This window comes from Aspergillus chevalieri, chromosome 6 (genome assembly GCF_016861735.1).
Source record: "Aspergillus chevalieri M1 DNA, chromosome 6, nearly complete sequence".
NCBI lineage: Eukaryota > Fungi > Ascomycota > Eurotiomycetes > Eurotiales > Aspergillaceae > Aspergillus > Aspergillus chevalieri.
This window is the reverse complement of record NC_057367.1, coordinates 2,916,263-2,929,806: the sequence shown is the minus strand read 5'-3', so window position 1 is coordinate 2,929,806 and position 13,544 is coordinate 2,916,263. Positions and strand designations below refer to the sequence as shown.

The 13,544-nt window shown below is 52.3% G+C and overlaps 6 protein-coding genes across 6 annotated transcripts; 4 read left to right on the top strand and 2 right to left on the bottom strand.

Moving 5' to 3' along the window:
- Positions 1 to 826: 826 nt before the first annotated feature.
- Positions 827 to 2,354, top strand: ACHE_61030A (FAD-dependent oxidoreductase; the record flags this gene model as incomplete). Its single annotated transcript, XM_043282270.1, has 3 exons — positions 827 to 983; positions 1,034 to 1,071; positions 1,176 to 2,354. The coding sequence occupies 3 exons, from the start codon at positions 827 to 829 to the stop codon at positions 2,352 to 2,354; spliced, it is 1,374 nt and encodes a 457-aa protein (XP_043139666.1).
- A 788-nt stretch (positions 2,355 to 3,142) lies between these two features.
- On the top strand, positions 3,143 to 4,709 carry ACHE_61029A (putative MFS transporter; the record flags this gene model as incomplete). The annotated part of the gene is made up of 5 exons (XM_043282269.1): positions 3,143 to 3,373; positions 3,421 to 3,435; positions 3,497 to 3,898; positions 3,945 to 4,304; positions 4,362 to 4,709. 5 exons carry the CDS (start codon positions 3,143 to 3,145, stop codon positions 4,707 to 4,709), a joined length of 1,356 nt encoding a protein of 451 aa, XP_043139665.1.
- Positions 4,710 to 5,263: 554 nt separating this feature from the next.
- On the top strand, positions 5,264 to 7,515 carry POX1 (fatty-acyl coenzyme A oxidase; the record flags this gene model as incomplete). Its single annotated transcript, XM_043282268.1, has 4 exons — positions 5,264 to 5,629; positions 5,693 to 6,066; positions 6,117 to 6,783; positions 6,835 to 7,515. 4 exons carry the CDS (start codon positions 5,264 to 5,266, stop codon positions 7,513 to 7,515), a joined length of 2,088 nt encoding a protein of 695 aa, XP_043139664.1.
- Positions 7,516 to 7,794: 279 nt separating this feature from the next.
- On the bottom strand, positions 7,795 to 9,102 carry ACHE_61027S (uncharacterized protein; the record flags this gene model as incomplete). The annotated part of the gene is made up of 2 exons (XM_043282267.1): positions 7,795 to 9,033; positions 9,085 to 9,102. The coding sequence occupies 2 exons, from the start codon at positions 9,100 to 9,102 to the stop codon at positions 7,795 to 7,797; spliced, it is 1,257 nt and encodes a 418-aa protein (XP_043139663.1).
- Positions 9,103 to 9,646: 544 nt separating this feature from the next.
- On the top strand, positions 9,647 to 10,815 carry ACHE_61026A (zinc-binding alcohol dehydrogenase family protein; the record flags this gene model as incomplete). Its single annotated transcript, XM_043282266.1, has 3 exons — positions 9,647 to 9,904; positions 9,958 to 10,075; positions 10,133 to 10,815. The coding sequence occupies 3 exons, from the start codon at positions 9,647 to 9,649 to the stop codon at positions 10,813 to 10,815; spliced, it is 1,059 nt and encodes a 352-aa protein (XP_043139662.1).
- A 387-nt stretch (positions 10,816 to 11,202) lies between these two features.
- ACHE_61025S (NADH:flavin oxidoreductase/NADH oxidase) lies at positions 11,203 to 12,523 on the bottom strand (the record flags this gene model as incomplete). The annotated part of the gene is made up of 2 exons (XM_043282265.1): positions 11,203 to 12,297; positions 12,353 to 12,523. The coding sequence occupies 2 exons, from the start codon at positions 12,521 to 12,523 to the stop codon at positions 11,203 to 11,205; spliced, it is 1,266 nt and encodes a 421-aa protein (XP_043139661.1).
- Between the last annotated feature and the right edge of the window lie 1,021 nt (positions 12,524 to 13,544).

The window sequence follows — 13,544 nt, the reverse complement described above, 5'->3', positions numbered from 1 at the left end:
CGAGGCGAGTTGGGGAGTTTGAAAGCGCCGGTCACCTGACTCTCCCTCCACCGGTGGCACAAACTTTGACGACAAACAACGACGTTCTTCACTGAATCGGGGAGGAGAATAGTTATGGCAAAATAGAAAAAGAGAACACGAGATAATACGAGATCAGTGGAAAATAAGCAATACTATCAAGAGCGATCAGCCACTATTGCGTATCGCGTATCACTTCTGTTATGCCCCGAACAGTGTTCATATATACGGGAGTACCGGTTCATAACCCCCTCGGCCATCTCCTGTCGGTCTTTTAACTCTGCAAGAGAAAACCCTCTCAAGCCACGGTCGAACCTTCTGCTCTTCTTCCGCGATTCATCTTCCTTTATTCCAGCCGATCCTGGACGCCGGTGCACGAATGCAGACCCGCTCGCTGTGAAAATGCACCATACATAGCTCCGATGGCTGAAGAACCCGCAGACAAGCCCCCCCGTGGCCACGAGTCAAGGTGGACATCGCATCTCCACTTTGCCATAGTGGGAATTAATGTGCACCGAGACATGATTATTGCATGATGGGTTAAACCCGGCTGAAGGGGTTTGCCTGGAGACCATGCAATATGCCGTCAACACTCAAAGTCTGTCCCGGCTCTATGTCCGGCTCTTGGGACTCTTACTTATTACCGGACTGATAGACGGACTGATGTTAAGGATGCTCGGACTCTCTTTCCTCAGTCCCGCTCTATCGGCGACTGATTCACTTGAAACTAACGGCTGAGGATAACTGAGCATTCACTGACTTATGTATTCTCCTCCGTAACTTCACTGCTGCTGGCTCAATCTTCGCCATGTCGTCCTCTCCTCAATCCCCCTGTTCCCCTCTCCCTCGTTCTTCTCATCGTCGTCAACGTTCGATGAACGTTTTTAGGAATCTCTGGGCGGCTGTCATGCGCAAATACAATCATGCAGACCCTAATTCCGCCACGGTGCTGATTGTCGGTGCTGGTATGCGACCGTGAAATTGATATACAGAATTTGTTACTGACCATCTCCAGGCTCAACGGGTCTAGCGCTGGCTCAAGGATTGACAAAGGTATGCTATTTTATGCATTGCTCTTTTTATTTTTTTTCTTCATTTTTAATGCGTTGCTTATTTATCTGCCGTGCAACATCCACTAACGATGTACCTGATTCCAGGCCGGGATTCCCTGCGTGGTCGTCGAGAAATATGATTGCTTGGATGCTCGTTCACGCGACTGGAATATGGGTTTGCATTGGGGTGTATCCGCGCTGAGATCTCTTGTGCCCGACCATATGTGGGATCGCATCCAATCCGTCCAGGTCGACCCCCATGCGCCCACCGCCGAACACGATTCGCTCAACTTCTACAATGCCCAATCGGGTGATATGATGGCCTCGATCCCCGTCCAGTATTTCTATCGTCTTCGTCGTCGCAAACTCCGCGGTCTGCTCGCAGAAGGACTAGACATTCGCTACGGGAAAGAGCTGCGCTCTATCGAATACTCTGAGGATGGAAAGTTTGCCACGGCATGGTTCGAAGATGGTACATCAATCACGTCGCATTTGGTCGTTGGGACTGACGGCGCTCATTCAACCCTGCGACAAACGCTCATTGGTCCCAGCAGCGGCAGTACCCAACGTCTTCCGTACTGTGCGACCTTCGTCCAAGCGCGATACAGCGCTGACCGGGCTCGATACTTGCGCAAACTTCATCCTCTATACCTCGCGGGCATCAACCCGGCCGGCTATTTCTCGTTCTTCGGTATGCACGACATCCAAGATCCGAATGACCCGACGACATGGACCTTTTTCTTCTACATCTCATGGCATTCCCCGTTGGAGGAACAAGAGCGGACGGCCAACTGGACCAATGCACAACGGTTGCAGCAAGTGAAGGAACTGTCCAGGTGCTTCACTGACCCGTGGAAAAGTGCGTTCGAGTGGTTACCGGACGACCACCAGGTCTGGTACATGGGTCTGTCGGATTTCGATCCAGGCACAAAGGATCACCGCTGGGACAATCATGGAGGGCGAGTCACCATGGCTGGCGACGCGGCTCATGCCATGACGTACCAGCGCGGCCAGGGCCTCAACCATTCCATCACGGACGCTGCTAAACTGGCAGAGGCCGTGAAGCAATTTGCTTCCGGCAAAGCAACCCAGGCAGATGCCATCTCATCCTACGAAGAGGAGATGGTCGCTCGTGCCGGCGGAGAAGTCCGCTTGTCGACTGTCAACACCGGGATGCTGCACAATTGGGAAAAGGTCCAGCAATCACCGGTGATGCGATCGGGCATGACACCGCAACAGCAGCAGCGGCAACCACAACAACAGCAGGCCATACATGCTCAGTAAACATGCCTGCTCTTTCTTTTCTTTCCGGTATTTTTAATGGTTGGACGCGTTTCTTTTTCTCGACTCGAATACCCATTCATCGTTACGGAGTTTGTATGGAATTGGCGGTACATATTAATATTGCTTCTTAATGTATTTAATTGACCATATTTGCGAGACTTGCCTCTCAATTGAATATATTGTCTATATGGTGATCGTCTTCTTTCCAATGGTATTTGGATACCGCATCAGGCCATCGTCCTTGTTTGTCGACCTCTCTGCTTGGATGGCTCGATAACTAACCCCTAAATTCTTCACTTATTTCCCTTGCTCCGTCTGAATATTGATTACTATCCAATTCCCGTGATTGAACCTGGGAGTGGTGAGCCTCATGTGAAAGTGGGCCTCCTGGTCTGTCATGTGAAAGCCGGTCATGTGCTCTGAGCGTCGTGACTTCTCGATAGCCTCTTCTTCTTATGGATAACCTAGCAGGCCTGTGACTAACCTCTCAACAACTTCCATCTGTCCATAGCCACAAGGCAGCCAATATCATCGACGCAATAGACCCTTGATCTACCAGCCAAGCCCGAGGATTTGCCGGTCCCCAGAAACAGCCCGTCAGGAGAAGGATTGGTCCAATCATCATGGCCAGAATGAAATCCGATGCAGCGGAGAAATGATCTGGCATCTTGTCCCCGCATCTTCAACGGATGGACTTGGCGACAGGCAACGGAATGTTCGCGGGGTTGGATATATATTTCGTAGTTCGCGGAAACAGGCACACACATTAGCAGAGAAGACCAGACACCATGGCTATAACCTGTTTGACGCCATTGGAACTGAATAATAGGCCATCTGAAGTGCAGCCTACACCAGAACAGGCTGTGGAATCAGAAAATCCTATCAATGGTGATGATGATCCTCCGGCGACCGCTGTCAATGCTCTAGAGAGATGGAATTATCCCCGACACAACATCACTCGTCTCATAGCCACCTTCTGGAGCTTCATCGTGTCGGGAGCAAATGATGCTGCTTATGGTGTATGTTCATCGTCACAAATGGCAAGAAAACATGCTGACCGGTATAGGCTTTGATCCCTTATGTATGACGCATTTCGTTTCTGGACAACGATACAAAAGCACGAAGACGACTGACTGTCACAGCTGGAATCCTATTATGGCCTCAGTTACACTATTGTCTCTCTGGTATTTCTGTCTCCTTTGGGTGGATATGTGCTTGCCGCATTGTTTAACAATCGCATCCACAACGCCTTTGGCCAGAGGGGAGTCGCGCTGCTGGCTCCAGGATGCCACTTGATCGCGTATATTGTCAACTCTCTGCATCCGCCATATCCAGTGCTGGTAGTCTCCTTCATCTTTGCAGGATTCGGAAATGGCCTCACGGACTCGGCTTGGAATGCGTGGATTGGCAATATGGCCAGGGCAGATGAGATTCTGGGTCTCTTGCACGGGTTCTATGGTGCTGGCGCGGTGTTGAGTCCATTGGCTGCTACATCGCTCATCACGAAGGCCAATTGTCCGTGGTATTATTTCTACTATATCATGGTATGTCAGCCCAATTATGTCTAAAGTGCCAATGCTAACCGGTCAGATTGCATGTGCCGCGGTCGAGATAGTACTGTGCGCAGCTACCTTTTGGAAATCCACGAGCGCCGTATTCCGTCAAGCTACCGCACGATCACAAAATGAGAATCACAAGGGCGGCCTGCGACAAGCGTTGTTCACGTATCCATCGTCACGTGTAACCTGGCTCTGTGCCTTATTCCTTCTGGGATATGTTGGAGTCGAGGTCGCGCTGGGAGGATGGATCGTGACTTTTATGACCCAAGTGCGACACGGACCCGCATTTGCCAGTGGTATGACGGCCACTGGTTTCTGGCTCGGGATTACAGTCGGCAGAGTGGCGTTGGGTTTTGTGACGCCTCGCGTGGGAGAGAAAATCTCCGTTTCGGTATGATCCAATGCAAGTGCTCCGTATATTTTTGATGGCGTTGCTTACCATACTCAGGCTTACATTATTCTATCGATTGCATTTGGCCTCATCCTATGGCTAGTCCCCCAGTTTTACGCTTCCGCCGTGGCCGTCGCCCTGCAAGGTTTCTTTCTGGGCCCGCTATTCCCGGCGGTGGTGGTGGTGACGACAAAACTCTTGCCACGGCATTTGCATGTGAGTTCGATCGGATTTGCTGCCGCATTTGGTGGGGGAGGCGCGGCCGTGCTTCCGTTTGCCGTGGGGGCTATTGCCCAGTCGAAAGGGGTGAAAGTGCTCCAGCCGTTTATTCTGGGGTTGTCCGGGGGGATCCTGATATTATGGCTGGGGTTGCCGCGGTTGAGCAAGATCCACCGGGGGGAGTAATCCACTATATTTCCCAAATTCGATCTTACTTCCATACTCTTTGTATTTACAGTAAATGTATCCAAACAAAAGCACTGTACTCTGCACCTGGAGAGAAGATGCATCATATGCAGATCTTGATTATCAGATAACACACAGCCTCGGATCAGCTGCTGCTTCGTGGCCGATTTCGGTCGGCTGGCCATGACTCGGGACCGGGGATCTCCGACTGCAGGGTATCTAGCAGCGGTTCTGGCTGTATTCTGGCTGTATCATGAGCCTCCTTCCGGCCTGCCTTTCCCGAGCTTGCGGACAAGCGTTTCTACGCGCGGATATGGCTGACTGCTCCCGAGCCGAGGCAATTACCGCATTGGGACATCCGCTCATCCTCGGCCGAGTGTCATCAACGTCAAAGAGTTGCAATTCATCTGCCCGTGTTTCTGCTCTGTTCTTACTCTTATCAACCCCGTCCTCCATCTTTTCTCCATCCCCCAGATTTCTCACCCTATTGTCATCCGTCCTTTGTGTGTTCGTGTAATCCCCTTTATCACCGCCCTCAATTGCCCATCGTCATCATGCCAAACCCTCCCCCCGCCTGGGTCCAGGCCTTGAAGCCCGCCGGCCCGCAAGGCGCGGAATTGCTCGCACATGAACGCGCCCAGTCGAACGTCGCAGTGGACAGACTCGCAGAATTGCTGCACACGAAGGCGGCTTTGGAACGGCAACAGCGGATTCTGGGGCTCCTGCAACCCGAGAAGGTCTTTGACAAGTCGCAGAACCACTCCCTGGGCCGCGTGGATCGCATCCAACGGTCATTGGCAAAGGGGAAGCGACTGCAGCAATTGGCGGAGCAGTACAAATGGACGACGGAGGAGGTTCTCACGGCGAATGAGCTGGTCGGTGAACCAACGCCGTATGGCCTGCACTCGACTATGTTCTTGGTATGTTGAGATTCGCATTCGTCCGTAGAATGACGGTGGCTAACTGCTATACCTACGCTATAGGTGACGCTGCGGGAACAAGGAACACCAGAACAACACAAGCTTTTCCTCGAACGCGCGCAAAAGTACGAGATCGTTGGATGCTACGCACAAACTGAATTGGGCCATGGTTCGAATGTTCGTGGTTTGGAAACCACAGCTACGTATAATCCCGATGACAAGACCTTCACCATCAACAGCCCGACCCTGACTGCGTCGAAATGGTGGATTGGCTCGCTCGGACGGACGGCCAACCATGCTGTCGTCATGGCACAGCTCTACGTCGGCGGCAAGAACCTTGGTCCTCACCCGTTCGTCGTTCAGATCCGTGATATGCAGACTCACCAACCTTTGGAGAACGTCTACGTCGGTGACATTGGACCTAAATTCGGATATAAGTGAGTACTCCACGATTCACCAAGTTTTGCAGGTATACTGACTATTGCAGCACCATGGACAACGGTTTCCTCCTTTTCAACAACCACAAGATACCCCATGTCAACATGTTGGCCCGCTTCACGCGTGTCGACAAAGAAACCAACCAATACGTTCGTCCCGCGTCGCCATCGCTGTTGTATGGTACCATGACCTGGGTGCGCTCCAGCATCGTTCTTCAGGCTGGTGGTGTCCTCGCCCGCGGTGTCACCATTGCCGTCCGCTATTGTGCTGTTCGGAGACAGTTCCAGGACCGCGAGGCCACCGAACCAAAGGGTGAGAACCAGGTATTGAACTACAAGATGGTCCAAGTCCGTCTATTACCCCTCCTGGCCGCTATGTACGCGTTGCACTTCACTGGTCGGGGAATGATGAAGCTCTACGAGGAGAACCAGAACCGCATGAAGGCGGCCAGTCAACCTGACCAGGACAGTCGTGGTGCTGGCCCTGAGCAGCTGCGCGCTGGTGCAGACTTGCTTGCCGACCTCCACGCTACTTCTTGCGGTCTCAAGGCTCTTGCCAGTACTACCGCTGGTGAAGGTCTTGAGGTTTGCCGCCGTGCTTGCGGTGGACACGGATACAGCAGCTACAGTGGTATCGGTCCGTGGTATTCGGATTACCTGCCTACTCTGACCTGGGAGGGTGACAACTACATGTTGACTCAGCAAGTTGCAAGATACGTAAGTCACAATCCTTTTGAATCCATGGACTTTGCTTACTGACGGTTGCAGTTGCTCAAATCCGCACGCGCAGTGCTGTCCGGCAAGGCCCCCAACAATGACACGTGCCAAATCCTCCAGAGCTACCTTGATCGCCGGGAGAAGGGCGCATCGTTCGACGTGCTCGAGGTTGACAGTGACATTGTCGCCGCTTTTGCCTGGCGGACAGCACACCTCACCTTCGAGGCCCTCAAGCACCGCGATGTCGAGAACCGCTCGTGGAACAGTCTTCTTGTCGACTTCTGGCGTCTGTCGACCGCACATTCGCAGTACCTGGTCGTGAAGAACTTCTACGAAGCCGTCTCGTCGCCTCAGCTTGCTGCCGCCGTCGACTCGGAGACCCTGGGTCTCCTACACAACCTCTTCCGTCTGCACGCCCTTCACACACTCGAGCGCGAAGCATCCGAATTCTTCACCTCGAGCGCCGTCACCACCCGCCAGATCGGCCTGGCTCGGACCAACGCCGTTATGAAGCTTCTTGACGAGGTCCGCCCGCACGCCGTGCGACTCGTGGATGCATGGAAGATCCCCGACTGGCAACTCGACAGCAGTCTCGGTCGGTACGACGGCGAAGTATATCCCGACCTCTTCCGGCGTGCGAGCCAAGAAAACCCCGTCAACGACTTGGTCTTCGACCCGTATCCGTGGAACGAGAACGTTTTGAAGAATGATGCTCCGAGGAGCAAGCTATGAGTCTTTTTCCTTACTGTTCTTTTTCGATAATTCTTCCTTCTGGGCTGTATATGACTTTATTGGTTCCGGTCTTGATAGAGTATATAGATTGAATAGACCAAGAATGTACCATAATTACAAGGATGAAAAGTACAAAAAATAAAAATTAAAAAGAGGTCCTGCCCGGGATCGAACCGGGATCGTTGGAATCAGAATCCAAAGTGATAACCATTACACTACAGAACCGTAGATGGTACTTTGCTCCACTAGATAACATTATCAACTAGAACAATACTATCACTAATCAATGTCAACCTCGTCAATATCATATAACCAATCCTCCTCTCGAATTCCCCAAGACCACAAGCTGAACACCCGACGGGCTAATAGCCATGCCCAAATTCCCCATTCCATCCTGGTCATTTGCCACGGCCCCTTCTGACGTGACCTGTTACCGTTGTTGGCCGCCTGGGCCGCGAATTCTTCGATTCGCGGACGACGAATTGTCTCGAATTGGCGTAGACAGTCCTCCAGCGGAGTGGATTCCTTCTTCAGCAGGCGAGATAGAAGGAATACATCTTCCAGTGCCATGGACACACCCTGTCCCACATGTGGTTGCATTGCGTGTGCTGCATCACCGATTAAGACACACCGGCTGGTGTGCCAGACGCCTCTACGTGGAAGTCGATAGACGGGGTAGAAGTTGACTGTTTCGGTTTTCGAGACGACATCATGAAGAAAAGATCCCCAAGACCCGCCAATCTCGCGGGTGATATCCTGAAGCGTGTTCTTGAATCCCGCGACTTCTTTCTCGCGGTGTTCATTCCACCCATCCCTCTTGTCTGCTGCGTCCGGTTCAGGAATGTGTCGTGTGAGGAACCAGAACAATTCCTTCTCTTCTAAGTTGTCTGTACAGGGAACAACCGTCACCGATCCTTGCGACGTGAACGTGGCGTGCATCCCTTCCAGGTCAGTAGGCACAGGGACGATAGAAGACATGGATGAAATCCCGGAGTACTCGGGCGTAATCTCCGGGTCGACATGCAGTTTCCGAACAGCAGAATGGATACCATCGCAACCGAGGACCAGATCTGCCGTGTCGCAGCTTCCATCCGAGAAGGTCATTGTAGCGCTTGTGCCTGAGTCTTCATCGATAGCCACCAAGCGTTTATTGAAATGAACCGGAATACCACAAGTTTGGGCCTTGGAGAGAAGCGCATCTATAACCACTGTCCGCTTAATCCGCATAAATCCATATCCCGTTTTGGCTTTGATCCTGGCAATGTGGTCGAGGCGTCCCAGTTCGTTCCCGTTGATAGAATGCACGACCATCTGAGGTATGATAGAGCCTCCTTCTAGAAGTGGCTCATACACCCCCAGTCGGTCGAGAAGTCGCACACCATTGGCCGGGATGTTGATGGCGCCGCCAAGGTGGGTGGGTTGCTCCCTTAATTCGTACACCGTCACAGAGATGTTGTTTATATCTTGAAGACGGAGAGCAGCTGCAAGGCCGGCAGGGCCTGCTCCTATGATGATAACCTAATACAAAATGAGAAGTCGAATTCGATGAGCCGGGACGTAGAGACATACCTTGTTGATTTGAGCCATTTTCCCGATCTGTATGCCAACTTTCTTGCAAGACAATTTTATCCATATAAGCAGGGCGAACCCGATTTATATAGATTCCATGTCCGCGTAGACACAAGTTCCTAATATCGAAAGTCGGCCTCGGGGTCGGCCTCGGCCTCGGTGTTCGTTTGAATTGGACAGCGAAATCATGATGCCTTGGAAGGATTCTTCGCCCCGCGGGATGCAATTCTGTGTATTCCGTGGGCCACAACGGCATGCCCCAACTCATGATCTTCGGTATCCCGATATCAAACTCCGTACTTCATTGATCACTGCCAATCCGGCCTCCTATGCTGATTGGTCAAGATAGCTGTTTCCGGTTTCGGCAAGTCGGCCGATTCAGCATAACGGAACATATGCGTTTTATGCCTCCGTGTCGACACCGAGTGGGTCGATGATCTCAACGTGATTACCAAGCAAAGCAACCGAATATGCGACAAATATATATATCTAGTGATCGCTGGAGAACACCCCGTTGCTGAGAACATATTTCGTACACAATTGTGGACTGAAATTTGGCATCATGAAGAGCGTAATCAATTTGGCTGGACCAGTCGTCAAGATCATTGAAACCGCCATCCCCGAACCCAACGATGATCAAGTGGTGATCAAGGTTGTAGTGTCCGGTTCTAACCCCAAGGACTGGAAAGTGCCCGATATTGCTGCCATTGATGGACACCCATTTTTTGAGCGGTACTCGCAGGTTCGGGAGGGCGTCAACCAGGGCGATGATATCGCAGGTATCGTTGAGAAGGTGGGTAAGAACGTGGTCGAGTTCAAGGTAAGTTCCCAAATGATAACCGTGGAATGGTTCCTATGATTCTGACCAAGTAGCCCGGTGACCGAGTTGCAGCATTCCATGAGATGCTGGCCCCCGGCGGCTCCTACGCGGAGTATGCTTTGGCATGGAGCCACACAACCTTCCACCTGCCGAAGGAGACCTCCTTTGAGGGTATGCCAGTCCTTGCACGAATCTGCAAATCAATTTTCAATTACTAACAATCAGCAGAAGCTTCAACTATTCCCCTAGCGGGGTTAACAGCCGTTGTTGCGCTTTATCACCATTTGGCGCTGCCCTTCCCCTGGGCACCAGCGAAGAATGCTATCCCCCTCATTGTGTATGGCGCCAGCACAGCTGTTGGAGCATTTGCTATCAAGCTCGCGCAGAAGAGCAACATCCACCCCATCATTGGTGTGGCTGGTAAAGGAGCACACTACGCCCAGCAGTTTCTGGATTCAAGCAAAGGTGACTGCATTGTTGACTATCGCAACGGACCTGAGGAGACCATCCAAAAAATCAGGAAAGTCGCTGGAGGAGCAGAGATCCGACACGCATTGGACACCATCGTTCTGGAGCAGAGTACCCATGTACTGAGATCCGTTGTCGCTCCCGGAGGCAATGTTAACCATGTCTTGGCCAGTCCCCCAGACCTGTCTCCTGCTGTCGCAACCAACACCTGGGTCAGCTCCGCCCACCAGGAGGGAGGAGCAGATGACTGTCGGGACCTTTGCTTCCTGTTCTGCCGCTGGATCGGTCGAGGTCTGCAACGGGGAACATTCTCAGGACATCCGTTTGAAGTGAGACCCGGTGGCTTGGAGGGAGTTCAGGACGCTCTGAAGGATCTGAAAGAGAACAAAGCCAGTGCCGTCAAGTATGTCTTCCGCATCGCTGACACGCCGGGTCTTTCGTGATCTGTACATACGCCAAGCTGTCAATAATCGATGTACATAGCTACTTGACGCTTACCAGTATACCAAATGATGTTCACGATAAAGTAGTGCATCTGTCAGTAGTTGCCTGGAGGCATATGCCCAGCCGCTAGTTCCAAACAGGCGAGCCGCGACAGTCATGGGGCATCAGTCACATGAGCTGTACGACTTCACGTCAATAACAGAGATCCTGGCCTATATGAGTGACCTTCTGTGCTTGTTGGATACTTCAACTGGGCAAACGTGATTGGAACGCCTATTTCCGAGCATATCGTGGGTTGTCGGCAAGTCTAAGTCTATCAATATCTACCAATACACATCCGACGGGAATCATAGTCTATACACAGGCTGAAAACAAAAACAAAACGCTTAGTCGAAGATCGAGCTCTTGTACACGGAGGGGTCGATGTAAGGAGTACCGCCCCGTCTGGTGAATCCCCATCGGATTTGGTTGGCCATGGAGATCTCAACATTCAGATGCTGGGCGAACGTCCACGCCGTCGCCGTGTCCTTCTGGAAACCGCGTCCAACGAGAGTGACATCCAATCCCTCTTCCTCGAGCAACTGGTTGGCCTGCCTGCCATTGGTGATCGCTCCGACAGTAGCAACAACCAGCTTGTCGCCAACAGCCTTCTTGATAGCCACAGCAAATGGAGCCTGGAAACCGGGGCCAGACTTGACCTTCTGTGCAGCGTGAACACCGCCAGAGCTGACATCGATCAAGTCGACAGCACCCTGAGCAGCAAGAGCCTCTGCAAATCGCACGCTATCCTCGACCCTCCAGCTCTCCTCAGGGAGGGACTCCTCCAGCCAATCGGTTGCTGAAACGCGCAGGAACACGGGAACCTGCGGACCCACGGCATCACGGGTCAACTGCGCGATCTCGAGAGGCAAACGAATGCGGTTCTCAAATGAGCCACCATACTTGTCAGTCCGCTTGTTGGCAGCAGGTGAAAGGAACGAAGAAAGGAGATATCCGTGGGCGTTGTGGATTTCAATGAAGTCTGCACCAGCAGCAACAGCACGCTTCACAGCAGCACCCCAGGCTGCCTTGAACTCCTCGATTTCCTCCTCGCTCATGGCCTTGGGCTTCGGGAACGAGTCGGCAAAGGGGATGTCACTGGGGGCCTTGACGTTCTCTGGCCATCCGCCAACCTTTTCCGTCGCAACAACAGCCGAACTGACCCAGGGAGCAACAGTGGAAGCCTTGCGACCTGCATGGGCGATCTGAACACCAATCTTCTGGTTCTGACTGTGAACGAACTCGATCACACGGCGCATGGGCTCAATCTGAGAGTCCTTCCACAATCCAACGTCTTGCGGGGTAATGCGGCCCTCGGGGACGACTGCAGTGGCTTCAATCATCATCATGCCAGGACCACGCTGGGCAATGCCACCAAGGTGGGCAACGTGCCAGTCGGTCATGTGGCCATCCTGTGCGGAATATTGGCAGAGAGGAGCCAACTGCGCGAAAACGTTAGAATAAATCACACCAAGGATTTCAACGGAAACAACTTACGCCAATGCGGTGCGGGAATGTCACGCCTCGAATGGTCAGGGGCTGGAAGAGCTTAGGGATGGCCTGGCCGCTGGCCTGGGGGTTCGCTGCAGTTCCCGCCGGAGGCTCCTGGGCCGGAGTGAAGTAGGAGATACCCTCCGCGGGCTTGATGTCGACGTCGGGGAGAGACATGGTGTTTGCGGGTTACGGTATGAGGAAGAAAGTGATAATGGTGACTACTGACTACAACCTACGGCGCTTCATTCTCGCTTTATATACTACGGCCGCGAGTCAATGGCAAATCCCGTTGCTTTGAAATCAATCCCGAGAGTTGGCCTGGGAGACCCGCGGTAGAAGAACAGAGAATCGTGCGATTGAGACCGCTTCTTTCAATCGCCGTGATCAATCGGACCGACTGAAGAAAAAAAAGTCTCCGAGGGTGACTAATGAGTCCTATAATCGACCAAACGAGTTTAGTGTGAGTGGCGAACCATACATATACAAATTTGGACTCTGATTGGCTGACCATACAGATCGAGATTTTGCAATCCGGAGTACATTAGGCGAACAGGGTGCTGCAGAATACCAGGATCCCATGAACCATGAGACGTCGCTTGTCAGTTGAATGCGCCAAAGGTCATCCCTCATTCGGCTTATCATTTAGAATGAAATCTCACCTGCAATAATGACCGTGCAGTCTCATCATGGCCCAAGATCGGAGGCATGTATGCCGGAAAAATCTCGGGATGAATAGCGAGACGGTCATGGCGCCCTTTAAGATTGAGGGATAACTTGTGGTGTAAATACCAAGTGCTCGGGCCCATACGGATATATAACTTCGCAGTCCTGGCTCTCCAGACATCCCGCGGTGAGGCAATATCCGTATGGTGCGAGTAAGACCTGCTGGGGCAGCTGCGCCGCTAGACCCGTTGTATTGACTAGGTTTCTGTTCAACTCAACAAGAGCGATATCCCCTCAGTGCAGTAGATTCCATCGTTTATGGGGCCGGCCATGGAGCAGGACTGGGCCTGCACCCTAGTTAATCGGGGTAAACGTGTCTTTGGCAGTATGACCGGCATGGTACAACCCGGTTACTCTCGTTGAATCTTTTATGCGCCGCATTTCCCACGGCTGCTTACGGTGCGGGGGTCGGGTGAGGTTACTCAGTTTACCGTGTTCAGTTATCCGAGGTCAAAGATGGCGATATTATGGC